Raw genomic sequence first — 16,970 nt, 5'->3', positions numbered from 1 at the left:
GCCAAGGGATTTCTGTCTTCACCAGCACAGTTGGAGGCTAATGACCATCACAGTATGGTTCCAATAAACAAGGGTCATTGTTTACCGGAGAGTCAGTCTACCTTACAAGTGTATCAATTAGTGAGAAAGGGAAACAATATAATTTATTTTAAATTAATGAATAATTGATAACATTTAAAGTTATACCAGTTTCTTTTTGGCATTTCTATGTAAAGAAAAATATTGTTGATCAAACACAATAATAAAATAAAATAATTCATAATAATGAAATAATGAGAGACTTACTTAAAGAAATATGCAAGTTTTTATTTTTTCAAATTCTGTCTGGAGAATTGTAATATTTCAGAAAAATGTGACTTTCACTCATCTAAAGCTGGCAGAATGCTGTAAATAACATTTGTCTAAAATTGAAAACAGTATGTGCATTTCAAAGTTACAAAGCAAAGCATGAAAAAAGTCCCTTTTGGCAACATACTGAAAATGATAGTCGAGTATAGATGGAACACAATAATTTTATATTATACTGTTTGTCAGCACAAAGAACTCATGAAGTTTTCACTATACTTGTGTTTTATCATCATTATTATTTTCAGTATTATTTCTGTATCTTTTATCATCCTAAATGTAATATAATAATAATAATAATGATGATAACAATCATGATTACATTTATAATTATTATTATTATTATTATTATTATAACATTATAGTAATAGTTATTATCATCTATATAATATCAAAATAATAATTATTATTATTATCATTCCACATTCATTGAAGAAAAATTAATTTCTTTCAACTCCACTGCACACATCTTCATGGTCTAGTTGGGGTCCCTGCTGTGCTAATTGCCCTCTAATCAGTTACTGTTACATAATCGCTGATAAGCAGCAGATAAGATGGGAGTTGTATATTGGATTTGGGGGGGGGGGGGGGGGGGGACACTTATATAGTAGTGAATCTAGGCCTTTAAAGAACTTCACGTGTTAAATTAAAAAAATCGATCACCCGTGAAGTCAGTTGTCCCCCAGTAGCCGTTTTGCACAAAACACTTGCACGTTTACTTAACGATTTTCTTTGTGAAATTTTTTAGTAATTGGAAACATTGATGATTGACTCACTGGAAAAACAGCATAAATTCAAAAATTATTGTTGGTTGCATGGCACGACTGACTCAAATTCAGCGCCAGCGCGCAATTGGGATGTTACAATGCAACAGACGCGCAGAGGTTTTCCTATATTTGGTACTGTTTTCTTTGCGCGAGAAAATCGTGCTCTAGACTGCTGTTACCAGTTATGCCATTACATGTAAAGTGACAAGTGATTTACCCCTTTATCATAGAAAAGGGCCATAATATTAAAACACATATTTTTTCATACATAGATTGTACTCTTGATAAAATACAGTAAAATTTTACAATATTTTGGATTACCCTAAATTTTCGCCTTGTTCAAATATTGATGGCGGGTAAAAGTTATATATGATTTTTTAGTCAGAAGCGTCTATCAGATCAGATTTGCTTTATTTGTTTAGAGATTTGAAAGACCTTTACAAAATTATATAGTTTATCAATTTTCTGAAGAAAGTACAAAATACAACCTTTCGAAGATTTAAGCAACTAAATGTCACATTTAAACTTACATTCAGAAGAAGAACTTATGAATACTCTATTGTTGGACTTTCCAAGGAGAACAGTTAAATATCTGTTATGTGCGTTTGCTAGACGAAGGTCATTAACCCATCGTTAATTCAAATCAACTTTCAAATATTTAAAACTACATTATATTTGTTTTCTGTAATTATGTAAATTGTCCATACATTGCTTTTTAGATCAGCAATTTTTATTGTTTTGTAAAAAAGTGACTTATAGGCCCATCGGGCCGGTTTAATTATATTTCATTTGTATGATATTGTTCTGTTTGCTATGATATACAAATGTCACTGTAATAAAAGATTTATTTTTGTAAATTTCACAAAGCGTGATACGCCTCCGGTGTTAACGTCTATTTTGTTACCTACGCGCCAAACAGGCAATAGTTTTTGAGGGGCTGATATTTTTGGGCATTCATGTAAAAAAGTCTTTTGACCTTTTTATTCTTTTGACCTTTTAATCAATTATAATTAAGTGCGAAAATCTATGAAATAAAATATGCATTTCCTCTTAACTGCTTTAAAATATAGTGATGTATTGTCAGATATATAGGCCAGTGCTTCTACAAACTATACAGCGTCTTGTTTTGTCAACAGTTTTTCGAGAATCAATATTGCTAATATTTATTTCATCACAGGCAATATCCAGACCAACAAGATCTTTAGTATCACGCAATAAGGGAACAAACGAAGAACAAATATTCCCCCAAAACACCAACTGTCCAGAAAGTAGGTTACGCATACATAATTATATTTGACACTTTTTACGGAAGACGGTCTCGCAACTTATATCAACCTTTTTGCTTATTCAAGAATACTTTTCATGCCCCTTGAAAAGATGCCAAAAAGAAAGTCAAACTTTGTCTTGCGAAGAAATATTTTACTCCATTCCTTGAATCACATGGAACGTTTGTAAAACCGTCATAATGCGTCCAATGTTTCGTACGATTCTTCTAATCATTATACTTAACAAAACGTGTCGTGTAGCACAGCATTTTTATTACTCAAATTTTGTAAATGAACCAGCTCACAAGTGTTTAAAGCTTAATGAAGGAAATACCTATATTAGAGAGAGGTTTGCTAAATGAAATAAAACAAAAGTGCCAATTAAAACAGTTTTCATTATATGACCTAGCATATAAGGGAAGAGTATAAACATTTAATGTAGATGTAGGAATTTCTAACCAAATTTCGGCGACAAAGGAACACCTATACATTTGCATAACACTGGGGAGATAAATGATTCTCAAATTCCATGGGCTGACGTGAGATCCGGGCAAGTTAGTACTGGGATGATGGCATTAACATCTTAGGATTATTTGAAGTGACAACTACATTCCAATTTGTCGAGGACGAATAAAAGTTAATCTCTAATTGTCATGAACGCGAGAAAATAAATGAGATTTGATGCGGTTTTGATGAAGATAATGCCCCTATAGGATAAAGCAGAATTAAGATGTTAAAACCTATAATGTCTCATTCAATAGTGTGACCCGGTGTCAAGTGAAACAGGTGGGAGAAAATACCACATAATTTGTTCACAATGTAACAACAATCAATGAATAGATGGAAAATCAATTTTATTACTCATTTCACCCCCAGATACCTTTCGAGATGACCACATTTCCTCATTAGCTTATACAAAAATTACCTTCTCTATTGATTGCGAAATGATTTTATATAGCTGGGATTTCCATTACTGTTCAGTGTCTGAAATTCAGACGTCGGGTCTAAATTCTCTTTCACTTAGATTAAACTGTTATGATATTATCAGCATTGGTATTATGCTTGTAATTTTCGTTCGATTGTATATTCAGTACTTTAAACAAATATAAAAATCTTGGTCAAGGATTTAGAATGTTGGCGAATACATGCACATGTATAGGAAGTTATACACAGGGACAAAATAGCCTCATTCAAAGTCACCCATACAATAACTTTCCATAGATATTTGACCCACGAGTTTATGACATTTGCCATTGAAATGTATAAGTAACGAAAGTACAAATTCTTTGTAAGAGTTTGTCTCCGTGTATACATGTTTTACCACGCATACGAGAGAACGTTCAAATGTTGTATCCTGTGTTCAAACAAATCAAACTGAAAGGAAAACAATCATCTTTATTTTCAATAATATATAATTATACACAAATTTGAAACAGAAATACTATGATGTATTCAGCTTCGCTGTGTTATTGTTGTCTTCAACTGTATTCAGTTTTCTTGAAGAAGAGTTATGATGATCATACGTCGGACCCGACGAGGAGGAAAACATTGTGGACGGAAGAAACATAACGTTCTGGTATGACGGATTCTGTAAAAGTCCTTTATAGTACACTGCCAGTGCTTGAGAATCGATGGACGGCGACTGAATGCCACTTGTATATGGGAAAGCAGGATGGATTTCTGGGTTATGGTGATACACTGGTGGGGGTGAAACTGGTGACATTGACGATAGATATGATACCGACGACGACGGCGAAAACGATGAAGATGAGCTGATACTTATGTCACTTGTACTTGAGCTAGATTTTGTTTTCACGCCCTCAACTTTGTCAGTCTCTTTGTTAACATCATCGTTGATTTTGCAAATATTTTGTGAAACAGTATGTTGAGCTGCCAAAAACTGGTTCGGATGAAACAACATTGGTGGATACATTAGCATGTGATTAGAAAGTCTGTGGTCAACAAACATTGGAGAGTGCCACATTGCTTGCTTTGGTGGTGATAGTTCAGCCGAGTCTGAAATATAAAATCGACCTTATGAATAATCAATTCACAGAGTTCCTACAATTAAGCTTCTTACAGATTTGATAAATCTGACAATTATGTTTATCTAGTGGCATTCTTGATCCGAGAGCCACGGCAACAAAGTTAAAGGGCTCTTGGCTGTTACAGAGCTAAAATGACTTAAGTTCATTTATAAATTCTAGATAAATGATAAGCTGTCTCAGAAAAGTATACCTAGTTCGTGAGGTTCTTCAAACCGTCGTTTTCCTTGAGGTGAACAATGACCTTGGTTTGCATCAATTACAACTCCAAATGACGCCATCATTGCTTCTAGAGAACTTCTTAAAGAAAGAAAAAATATATCATTCACAACAAGTACCATTAATAATAGTAATAGTTTGATTTCGATAGTAATATTATCTCAATGATTTTAAAAATATTTTAGCTTGGTAAATGTATGACTCAAAACATAACGTAATCGGCTGTCTCCCTGCTGAATAGTAATATTTTACGAAACTTCATTACTAACGAATCATAAACTTGGGTTATAATAGATCTATAACATTTTTATTTGTTAGTCTACCACGCATTAAGTACATTGTGTATGATATAGGGATTTCTTTGTCAAAAGCTAGCGCATCAGCTTTCAATTGCAAATTGGTCATATTTATTTTTATCATTTTGTCGTTATCAAATTTATAATATTATTGTAAATAATAATGTGATAATTAAGTGTTGTTTAGTGTAATCTATGGACGAGGGAACCCCGACTGAGCTAAAGTTTTCATGAATGAAGCAGAGATAGCGGCAGTTGACCTCTATCTTTTGCGGTAAAGATAAAACCAGTGCGATATCTCAGCCAGGCCATAAGAGGTGTTGAATTCTCACGATTGTTCACACCAAAGAGGTGTGTAGCAGCATGTCGAGATGGCACGAGTTAAAACAGTCTCTTCTTTACAGACCGCTTTTCCCTTTTTTATCTTTTCTTTTGTTTAAAACTTATTGATAGGCATAATCAGTTGTTTCATGTGTGTCACCTTCTTAGATATCAAGGAATAAACACGATAACTGAAGCAGTCACATCAGAGTTCAATTTAATATACCTGCATTTTCCAGCTTCCCTAAACCCTTTGGCAAATGGGTTCCTTGCAATTTTCAATCTTGTAATCTAGATTAAAGAGAAGATAATGTACATATTTTATACTGTTACTTCTTCTGTACATTTTACAACAATAAATTTCAGTTTCTGTGTAATTCATCATTTTTCTCTTAAGGTAGTGGACCCGTACTGACAACTGGCAAAACACGTATTCTTCGTATGCAATCTCTGCACTCCGGGTGTTTTTTTTTACAGGAAACCATCTGCGTGCTGGGCTCTTCTTACGTCCGAAGAATGCCGTATTGTCCGTCGAGAACACGTAATCAGCCGGAAATTGCCTAATATTATTACGAGTCCACTACCTTAAAAATGATTTCTGTAAATGCTTTTTACGTCTCCATGTTATTACAAATGAGTGCTGATGAAGAGAATTCTTTGTTTCAGGGCCGCGGTTTATAAGTTAACATCAAGCCTTACAGTAGTCTACATGTGAAAATACTTGCTGCAAAGTGGACAAACTGATAATGGTGTTCTCCTAATCAAACTTGAGATATAACACAGTTCTTGCGATGTAACAGTGGCTTAAGTACATCTGTGTCAAAGTGATTATAACGAGCATGGGATATCTCCATCACTGATATCCCTAATCTCAAATACTACTTGTGTTAATCCGTTCTGCGCTAAACATCCGCCGTACTATAATTTAAACAATAGCTACTGTTAAAGTATAATCACAGAAGTGGCCTTTGACACCCTATAACTAAGTCTAAGTTTTAACTTTGATTGTAAGCACTTATTTGATAGACAAGCACAGGCTAAATTCAGACAAAGTAGTTTTATCATTGACAACAGTTATTAACTTATTACATTAAAATAAAATTTGGCGATTTGTTAGAACACTGACTCGAGAAGAAGTGAAACTGCTAGTGTATCTAAACCTTCAATATGTGAAAAAGTTAAAACGTGATATAATCACCAAGTAGCTGAAACGTTACATTTGTTACATTTATCCTGAATATAGACCAGATTCAAACTACTTTCAAATTTATTCTTGATGGACGCAAAATTAAGGTTTAGCAATGCCTCATTTGCAATTCTAGTCCGTCAGATAATTATCTATCCTAAATGGAGACATGATGATTAAATTATATATATTACAATACGCTGTAAAACAATCTACACACAATGGGAATTCTAGCAGAACAATTACATTGCCACTGAAATGCGTCAAGTAATAATTAAGCCAATTCAATTTACAGAATTAAGTTGAACTTTAAGGACATTACAAAATACAAATTACTGAAGTCATTGGCATAACATCACGGCAAATTTTAACGCTTTCCGATCACTATATTGCTTTCATGTGACAGTAGCTTATCTCTGAAATTGGTTTGACAATAGAACTATGCTCCGTCAATTAGCATAAATAAGTTTATCTTGTCGTGTATTTGTTTTCTGGAATGGCTTATTTCGGAAAAAAAACACAACAAAATAACAGTTCTCCTGCACGCATTTTTTCAGCTAAAATCTTTTTTAAGTGTTAACACGTCTAGACAGACAGTCTGTTTTAAGGGTCTCTTTTTACTCCATCAGTGTATTTTGGCTCAGCCGTATCTGTAAGGTCGTGTTTGATGTGTGATATCTATCTTTCCTATCAATTAGACAAGAGGTAAGGTTTCGATTACAGAATAGTGTCATATGTATATACAGATTAAAATCATTGCAAGAGAGATATGAAAAAAATCACGCCATTGAATAATGTATATTGTAATGTGCAACAGCCTTGTTTTTCATACACGTATGTTTGCATCATAGGCTGTTCATATAAAAAATGGTATAAGGCAAGTTAATGAACATTTTATTTTATGTAACTATTATTCGGGTCTTATAATCTAAATATGCATAAAAATAATTACAGTATGCTATATTAATGTACCAGATCTCAAAGTGTAACGAAATGATTTGTTTATTCAATATTTCTTTACATCTGCTTAATTCTTAGCACTGTCTGCTAAAATTAATTTTTTTAATAAGTCCCAAAATAACTATTAAAAACTCTTTTTCACAAGTTGCAAATGGATGTTAATATATGATATAGATATTGGACACAAGTCTTTGCGGTTTGAAAGAGAAACTATTAAAAGTAAAAACCCACTAATTTAATAGCGAAATTCCTCATTTCTGAGCAGACCCGACAAAATCCAGGTACTGATTATTCTGGTATCTTACCTCTTGGTTTTGATATGCAGTAACTGCTATAAAAGAGGTTTGCGGGAACGTAACTGTAATTTGAGAATCAGATGTACATGAACTTCCTTTCTCTTGAATCATTATTCGTGGCTGGAACTTCTGCATTGATAATAGTGATATCTGAAAGACGTAAACGGCATAATTATTTCTCTTTTTAAACGTTATATCAGGATTTTTCCGAACGTTTGAATTTCGCAATAACATACGCAATGAACCAACCTCTTACAGAAATAAATAAACAAACAGAATTTGATTTCTTTTGACATGTATACGTGTCAATATATAATGACACATTCAAATTGCACAGACGGCCAATCGGATGAATGTCTTCTTTATCGTAAAGTCATTTTGTACATATACAAATGTTTCAAAAGTGGTCGCAAAAGCCTCAAAGAATGAACTTGTGCAAGATGCAATTATTTTTGGAAAGCAATAAACCTGCCTCTCAAAGAACAAAAATCAACACACACATACGTGCTTTAATATCTCAATTTTAAAAGAAATGACCGTGCTATTCAAACATAAAAACAGTATCTATTGTGGAAAAAATGGTACACGGGCTGCACAACAATAACAGGTTAGTTCAAATGATACACACCCGTCTATGTACATAGTTTGATTAAAAATAAGCAATTTCCGCATGTTTAGTGTTTCAAGTGTCCCATTATATAATTCTGAATCATTCGAACGACATAGTTTTGACTATTGCCTGGCTAAATATTCAATTAATATTTACTATAATGATTATCTAGTTTCCCTTTAGAAAAAAACTTTTAAAACAATATATTATAAGTAAAAAAGTATAAAGTATAAACGTTCACCTGTCCTGTGCTCGGTTTCTCGTGATTGGTAAGTTTGATTTTTTCAAATGAAATAACTTGTGACGTCATATATTCTCCAGTCATTGGAGACTCCGGATGTTCGTAAGTTTGATTCTGCTTTATAGAATCCCCAACACCAGACACCATCCATCGAGAACTGTAAAAGTTTAGAACTTCATTACTTTGTTTCCTTACAAAATTAATTATAGCTAAGTTCTAATTGTATGAGCTGTTTCTTGCCAACTTATCTTTGGTGAGCGTATCTGTATTTGAATAGCCCATTGTTATAAAATCCATAGAAATTCTTTAAACGTATTCTGATAAATGAATCTGTATTTGTTTTTGTCATTCCGGAGTTTATTGAAACTCTGTACCTACCTGTGGATAAACGCATATACATTTGTTTTCGTCCACAGGTATCATATGAAGTGCATGGTAACTCTGTACCTACCTGTGGTAAACATATCACTATTTGATTTTGTCCACAGAGAGTTTATGGAAACTCTGTACCTTCCTGTGGTAAGCGTATTTGTATTTGACGCTGTACCTACATGAGACGTACGTATCTGTATTTGTTGTTTTTGTTCACAGTAAGTTTATGGAAACCCAGTACCTTCCTGTGGTAAGCGTATTTGTATTTGACGCTGTACCTACATGAGACGTACGTATCTGTATTTGTTGTTTTTGTCCACAGTAAGTTTATGGAAACCCAGTACCTTCCTGTGGCAAGCATATTTGTATTTGACGCTGTACCTACATGAGACGTACGTATCTGTATTTGTTGTTTTTGTCCATAGTAAGTTTATGAAAACGCTGTACCTTCCTGTGGCAAACGTATTTGTATTTGTTTTTGTCTGTGAGTTAAAGGAAACGCTGTACCTACATGTGATAGACGTATCTGTTTTTATTTTTGTCCACAGTAAGTTTATGGAAACCATGTACATTGTATCTACATGTGATAGACGTATCTGTTTTTATTTTTGTTCACAGTGAGCTGTACCCACCTGTGGTAACTGTATCTGTATTTGTTTTTGTTCACAATGAGTTTATGGAAACGCTGTACCTACCAGTGGTAAACGTATCACTATTTGTTTTGTCCACGGTGAGTTTATGGAAACGCTGTACCTGTCTACAGTACGCGTATCTGTATTTCTTAATGTCTAAAGTCAGTTTATGGAAACTCTGTACCTACTTGTATAGTGTATCTGTTTTTATTTTGTCCACAGTGAGTTTATGGAAACGCTGTACCTACCTGTGATAAACGTATCTGTATTTGTTTTTATCCACAGGTATAAAGTCCATGGAAACTTTGTATCTAGCGGTCTTTTTTAGACCTGATATTCGTATTCTAACTGCCGGAAACATTCGCCTGGAAGCAGAAATAGAAATAGGATTTTGATTTATATATATCTATTGGTAAAATTTAGCAAAATACATACGCATTTATAATAACAGAAGATGCTGAAGAAGTTTATTTGTAATGTATTGATTGAATCCACTGAAATCGTCAGCAAACCGAAATAAACGAGAAATATATATATATCTGAAGACGTTGCCATGAGTACATCCACATCTAAATGGGAAAACATTTCAATACATTTCAATACATATGTATAATGTTGTTACATATAGAGATATTTTTGAAGCAGCGATATCCGAACTGATAGTTTTATTTTACTGGAGTTGGCTGATGTCTAACATAAAATTTCTGTCATTACATTATAAAAACAAATCTGCGACAATAGGTGCATAATATGTTCCTATGAAAATTACAATTACTTGTCAGAAACTGCATATCGAAGTCTGGAGTAAATGCGGAAAGGACTTGAAACATTTCGTCGAAAGCCTAAATAGTAATAGTTTGTAAAGCTACTGGTAACAAAAAAAAACTATTTAAATTTTTGAAACTAAATGCGAAAACTCAGGATTCACCAAATTTGACAAAAGTTGTTTTTTTATTATTATTAAGGCAGCTAGTCTTATTTTGTAAAGTGAAATACAAAGCAAAATAATTTAGACTTTCTGATTGAAGAAACTTAGTAATTAGTATTTGTTTTTTTTACTTATCCAGGATTTCGCTAGAATTTTTTAAATAAACAAAATATAAAATATTTGTGTCTACTAGAGTTTCATTTGCTGTATCGCAATATCTTTCATGTAGGTTTTAAAAGCAGTAAGACAAGATTTTGAATTAATGGTTGAACAGGATACATCATTTAAACTAGACTTACAAAAAAAGTTATTGTTCTTATTGAGTGATAAAAATTTAAAGAAGGCCTTACTGTTCTAAATTTCAAAGCATTATAAGAATATAAGAATATCATTTTATTAGTTGTTGTTCGTGTAAGAAATTACGATAATTGCTATGGATGTATTTGAAAATCATGCAAATGTTTTCAGCATCGGCAAACTTTTGCTAGACTTCTCTACTAGTATATAATTATGTCATCAGAGAGCATTTTGTCTCAAAATCGCAAATAGCTAAATATGTTTTCTTTGCGTGCTTAACATAATATACAATTTAACAACGACGAAATAAAAGCTGGCATGTCTGTCTCTTTCGATCTTTATATTGCCTTTCTATCAGGGGACTTAATTAGTAAGCTTAACTGTTACACGACTTTGCTTGTCAAATGGCATGCAAATTCTACTGGTCACGTAAAAAAAAATGAACTTTCAAGTAAAAAGTACATGTATTCTGCTTCTGATCTGCATTTCTCGCGAATGAGGTATACTAATTAAGGGGCGATTTTAGTATTTACTCTGGGTTTATAGGATTCACATTTTAAATTTCCGAAATGTTTCACGTTTTACTTAACCTTCAGCCTGCTGGCGACAAGAAGTGTTGCCTTTGCGACTAGTGCAGACCAAGATCAACCCGCAGACAGATACACGTCTGCACTGTTCGCTATTCCGTCAGTACATTTTCAGTGAACACCCCTTTGAATAAGAAGTAGTACTGCCCAAATTGAATGATGGACAAGTCCATTTTAGAAATTTAACAGGTTAAAGGTTAAAGACAGACGTTGTTGTTACGACAGTAATGATCAACAGACTTTTAAACACATTCTTTATACCCATCGAAAATGGAATAATAGGGACATGTAACAATATTTGTCGTATTTATCTCAAAACCCTTAAATGTAACTCATTACCAGCTTAGCGATATTAGTTACGTCACAACCTAGGGCAATGTTGAACCAACAAAATGAAAATTTTGCTAAAATATGACTGCATTATCAGAAGCATTCAACCGATATCCATTGTCTGGCCATTGATTCAACATCAATTAAATTTTAATGATATTTATTATATCCATTTCAGGTCCTCCTTTTCGACTGCCAGTTAAGTTACTTCATAAGTAATAATAAGAAAAGTAATGCTGCTGCTGCTGCTGATGATGATGATGGTTGTGGTCGTGGTGATAATGATGAAGATGACGATGATGATGATGATGATGATGATGATGATAGCAATAATAATAACGAGGATAATATAACTTTGCTATAGCCAGTCTAATATATGGTCCTATAACATAATGTTGTTGTATTTTTTTTAAAGGGAGAAAATGTGTGTAACATAAACTAATGCTTAGTCGCATACACAGTAGTATGAAAGCAATGCGAGTATAATTTTATCTTATGGTAGGGTCGCAGGACCTCCTGTAAAAGGGCAAGCAAAACTAAAGCGTGAATATAGTCAGAACTAAATAATAGTTGTGACGATAGCACTTGGTAGTTTATTAATTACCTTTCCTTATACATGTGTATATATAATGGTTTAGTGTCAACAGAATTTATTGCCTGCATTGACAAAAAGAGCTCGATCATAGTTCTTAATTTTAAACGTTCCAAGTTCTTAATTTTAAACGTTCCAAGTTCTCAGGTAATCAAAACTTACCGTCCAGTTTTTGTTATAATCATCTCAGTTCCCAGAGTATGGAAAGCATGCCATAATTCCGACTGACAAAGTTCTATCTTCAAAACATCTCCTTGTTTCTCTGAAATACAAATAATATTATTCATAATAGTATATTGCGAACATATGTTTAATATAAGTTTCTTTTACTATATTTAAAGCCGTTTAAGATTGTGAAAATAATAGATGAAAAAATACACCATATAATAAAAATAATATTTTGCTGCGTATATATATGATAGCAAATTATTATTATTATTGTGTTGTTGTTGCATATAATTATATTGTTGTAAACAACGCATATGAAATAAACATCATTTAAGAATCTTGAATGTGGAAATTACAGAAAACTATACTGTATAAATAAAGAGAAGGATACGAAACAGAATAACAGGATACTTTGGCTAAAGACTGACCCAAAAATTCCACTGAGCTTTTATGGCGGCAATTCGGGTCATCTCCCATGAATGGGCATATTTCCTCCCCATCTGGACTAAGTTTGCTGTTGTATTTTGCAGCTTTAGATGTCGTCTCCTTCTCTTTCTTCCCTAAAAGCTCGTCAACGGAAAATGCGCGTGCCTTCGCACTAAGCTGGCTCATGTTTTTTTCTTACACTTAACTTTAATTTTTTAGCTGAGTTATAGAAATTAATTACGTATATTTTTAATTAGTGCTTGAATGAGATATTTCGTCTGAATTAATCGTACATCGTAAATTTAAAGGCACAATAAGTTCCACGACTGCTATAAAGTTCCATCTTTAATATTTCAATTTAGAATATCGGTTGTCCCTATTTGGCACTCTGACAGTACTATTAAATATCACAACATTTTCACACCTTGTAAGGTAACCATGTTTTTGTGTCTTGTAACTCACATTTGATAGCGATAGGGAGGGGACTGTGTGAAAACGGCACATTGAGAGAGCCTATCACAAGGACGAATTTGAACTAAGGACACGCAGTCATATGATAACAAATGACAGTAGATAACGTCTTACTATCATTTGCCACTTAAATTTTAGAGTAAAACAATTATATCAAAAATTCACAAGAGAACGTGCAAAGAGGTGTTTAAGTTTGCATATGCATGGAACAAACAAAACCGTTTTTCTTAGACAAATAATAAGTTCAATACTATTTCTATGAACAATATATTAATAGATATTTACAAATATATCACATCATCAGAAGAATAAAAAGAGTGATGACAATTTATATCGCGTTAGCATTTTGACATGCAACAGTAATAGTAGTGTAGTCTTTAGCAGATTTTGACTGCTGTATTTTTTATAACTTTACTTCATAAAAAACACCGTTTCAATAGACATTTTTCCAGCATTTCAGCCGTCCATTGTGAACAACAAAAGGACTACAGTTGGGTCCATGTTCAGAAACTGTTAGATTCAGACTTGAGAATGAAAAATCCTCAATTAACAACAACATTCCTTGTGATCAATTAATACCACTAAATTTTTGCTTCGCTGTCTTTAGCAGACAAGGCACATTCATACTTAGTTTAATTATATTATGCACAGACACTTGGGATATAGAACACTTGATCCCCCTCAAAAAACAAGAACGACAGCAAATTATTTGTAATGTTTTGGTAAAACATCATGCTTTCAATTATTACGCTTTCATTTTAATCAAAATCTACTTGAAATGTGGAAAAATATGCATATGTCATGTTCTTTATCCTCTTCTTGCACCAAAGGCCTTTGCTGAACCCATTCTTGCTTACACAAAATTCTGAATCATGGTGAATATTTTGTTTGAAATTTACAACTCTCTTCAATTAGTCAGTAACTCTCACTCTAGTATTTTAATATGACCATAACCAAGACGTATGGAAATTATAAAACAAAAATATGTTTTTGTGTATTTCTCAATGTCATGAAAGTATTACATAGCCCCTGCATCAAACCCTTCGACCATGAAAATCGTATAGGAAATGATCTAAGAAAATCAGAGCTCACCCACACATGTTACGTTCAGAAATAGGGAAGTTGTCGCCGTTTTTATGGTGGCTACCGATAGCAAATATGTGCTACTCCTCTTCAGAGTCAGTGTCATTTTAGTGTGTATTATTTATTTATTTATTTATTTATTAAAACAGAATCGCATAAATACTAGTATTTGAACAAAAGATTTTTTATTACATATTGCATATATCAAACAGATAACTAAGGGGCCGACCATTTGATATTCAGTTGGGGGTGGGGGAGATTTCTTTTGAAGAAAATATTCTGGCTTCAACATAATGAAAAATATCTGACTCCCAAATCACTGAAAAAAATAATTCTGGCTCCAGGTCAGATTAAAAAAAAGAAGATTATTTCCATAACTCTGAATGCCATGTTCTTTGCTTTTGACTTGAAGATTTAATTAATATTCTATATTTGTGTATGTGTCATTACATTACATTCTTTATTATTAAGGAAGAACAGCCTTTCCATCGATGTTTAAATATTAAACACTGCTGAAGAGTGCAAGATTAATTGAAAGTATTAAAGCTGTAAGTAGTTTGGCTACCGACTAAATAATCTTTTTATTTTTTTTCAATCATTGCACTTATATATTCTGACCATAAGATGTCGATTTTATTGAAACATAGTTCTCAAACAGATAGAAAAAATGAAATATAAATATTTATGATTATTAACTCTTTATAATAAAAAGTCAGTAAAAATACAAACTTTTCTTCAAATAAAAAAAACAGACACTTGATGACAGAAATTTCTTTTTCTTAAAACTCAGGACTAAGATGTAAAAACATGATTATGTCATTTGAACTGTTATGCATACGATATCTTTATGAGATGTTAAGCGTGATATATTCAAAAACATAAACATGGGCATAAACAGGACTATATGTAAAGGACTAAAACTCTACAGCATATATCAAATTGTTTCTAAGAGGTCCTCCGTGGCCAAGTGGTTAAGGTCGCTGACTTCAAATCACTTGCCCCTCACCAATGTGGGTTCGAGCCTCACTCGGGGCATTGAATTCTTCATGTGAGGAAGCTATCCAGCTGGCTTGCGGAAGGTCGGTGGTTCTACCCAGGTGTCCACCTGTATGAAATAATGCACAGAGGGGCATCTGGGGTCTTCCTCCACCATCAAAGCTGGAAAGCCGCCATATGACTATGAGTGTGTCGGTGCGACGTTAAACCCAACAAAAACAACAAATATTGTTTCTTAAGAAGTTGTTTTTCTGCTAGACACTGCTTGATATATATCTGCTTTTTGTACATCGAAGATATTTGGTCTGACTGTGGAATACATTGGGCGTGGTTGTTCAACCTTCAGTATTGATAGATTTATGTATTTCAAAGAGGTTTTCTCACTAACACCATTCCTCCATTCTTCTTCTACTTTGTTGTTGATGGCTTCTATCAGCATAGCTTTGTTGGGGGTAGACTGGAGAATATCGTAGGTTGATGGAAGTTTGCAGTGGTGTAGAAGCTGTCTGGCCCTTGAGAAGATACTGCTTGATTCAATCTGTTTAATTGCAAGCTGTCTCACTGCTATGTTGTACTCTATGGTATCTGGTGTTGCCAGGATGGAATACATAAGATTGAGTAGGTTCTTGTCCAGAATGTTCTTTACTGTTACTATCTTATCAGTGCCCTAGTAGGGCGGTGGTTACAGTGTTTGCTGTTCTATCTGGAGGTAGGGTCTCCGATCCATATGTGAACCTAGGGACACATACGTGGTCCGTAGATGAGCTTTTACTTTCTGGGATACTCTATTCTTTCCATGGCAGCCGGGACCTAGTAGGGAATAAACTGTCTTTCTTCTACATCGATTTTCTCTTGGATGTTAGCTTTACCATCTTTTTTCCTGTTACGCCCAGATGTACAGTTTTGTCGGAAAATTCAATTTCTTTTCCTTGTAACACCGGTTTTTCTATATTTTGTTTGGAATTCTACTGAATGACCGGGCTTTTCGTTGGGCTGATCTTATACCTATTCTTGTTGTTGTATTCTTCTACATTTTGTCCATGTTTCTCAGTTCCCTGTCACTGCTGGATAACAGTGCTAGATCATCTGCGCTTGTAACATGTGGTACCTTCATTAGGCCTATGCGTACACCTTTAAAGTTGTTTTCTAGCTATTTGAGTAGAGGGTTGTTATATCTCTTATAGTGTCCTGCAGAAAGAACTCCTCCTTGCCTCACTCCTTGAAGTGGGGCGGTGGGATATTGGGGAGATGACTACTGCATTTAACTATTGAGATCATATCTGTTAACAGGTCTGTCAGTAGAAGCCAATCAGCACCTTGAATTCCACGGAAATAAAGTTTATGTAGTAAGATTTCATGAGACACAACATCAAACGCTTTCTGTGTGTCAAGGGTGGTTAACAATATCATGTTTTTTGTTTGCTTTTATTTCATGTTGGAATTCTGTGACAAGAAGAGCTGATATCAGACTTGATTTCCCATTAGTAAATCCATACTGTAGTTTGGATTGTATTTTACTAAGAATTTGGTCATGTCT

The 16,970-nt window shown here is 33.6% G+C and overlaps 1 protein-coding gene across 2 annotated transcripts; it reads right to left on the bottom strand.

Moving 5' to 3' along the window:
* Window positions 1-3,752: 3,752 nt before the first annotated feature.
* LOC123552289 (T-box transcription factor TBX20-like) lies at window positions 3,753-13,382 on the bottom strand. Of its 2 annotated transcripts, none has more exons than XM_045341832.2 (8): window positions 12,886-13,382; window positions 12,452-12,551; window positions 9,804-9,920; window positions 8,552-8,708; window positions 7,710-7,850; window positions 5,485-5,549; window positions 4,616-4,719; window positions 3,753-4,393 (listed from the first exon to the last, which is right to left on the bottom strand). In XM_045341832.2, the coding sequence occupies exons 1-8, from the start codon at window positions 13,067-13,069 to the stop codon at window positions 3,819-3,821; spliced, it is 1,443 nt and encodes a 480-aa protein (XP_045197767.2). In that variant the 5' UTR covers window positions 13,070-13,382; the 3' UTR covers window positions 3,753-3,818. The 2 variants fall into 2 exon arrangements, with proteins under 2 accessions (XP_045197767.2, XP_045197766.2); XM_045341831.2 differs by having other exon boundaries at window positions 4,616-4,722; window positions 12,886-13,380.
* Between the last annotated feature and the right edge of the window lie 3,588 nt (window positions 13,383-16,970).

This window comes from Mercenaria mercenaria, chromosome 4 (assembly GCF_021730395.1).
Source record: "Mercenaria mercenaria strain notata chromosome 4, MADL_Memer_1, whole genome shotgun sequence".
Taxonomy (NCBI): Eukaryota; Metazoa; Mollusca; class Bivalvia; order Venerida; family Veneridae; genus Mercenaria; species Mercenaria mercenaria.
The sequence above is the reverse complement of the archived record's forward strand: the minus strand, read 5'-3'. Positions and strand labels throughout refer to the sequence as shown.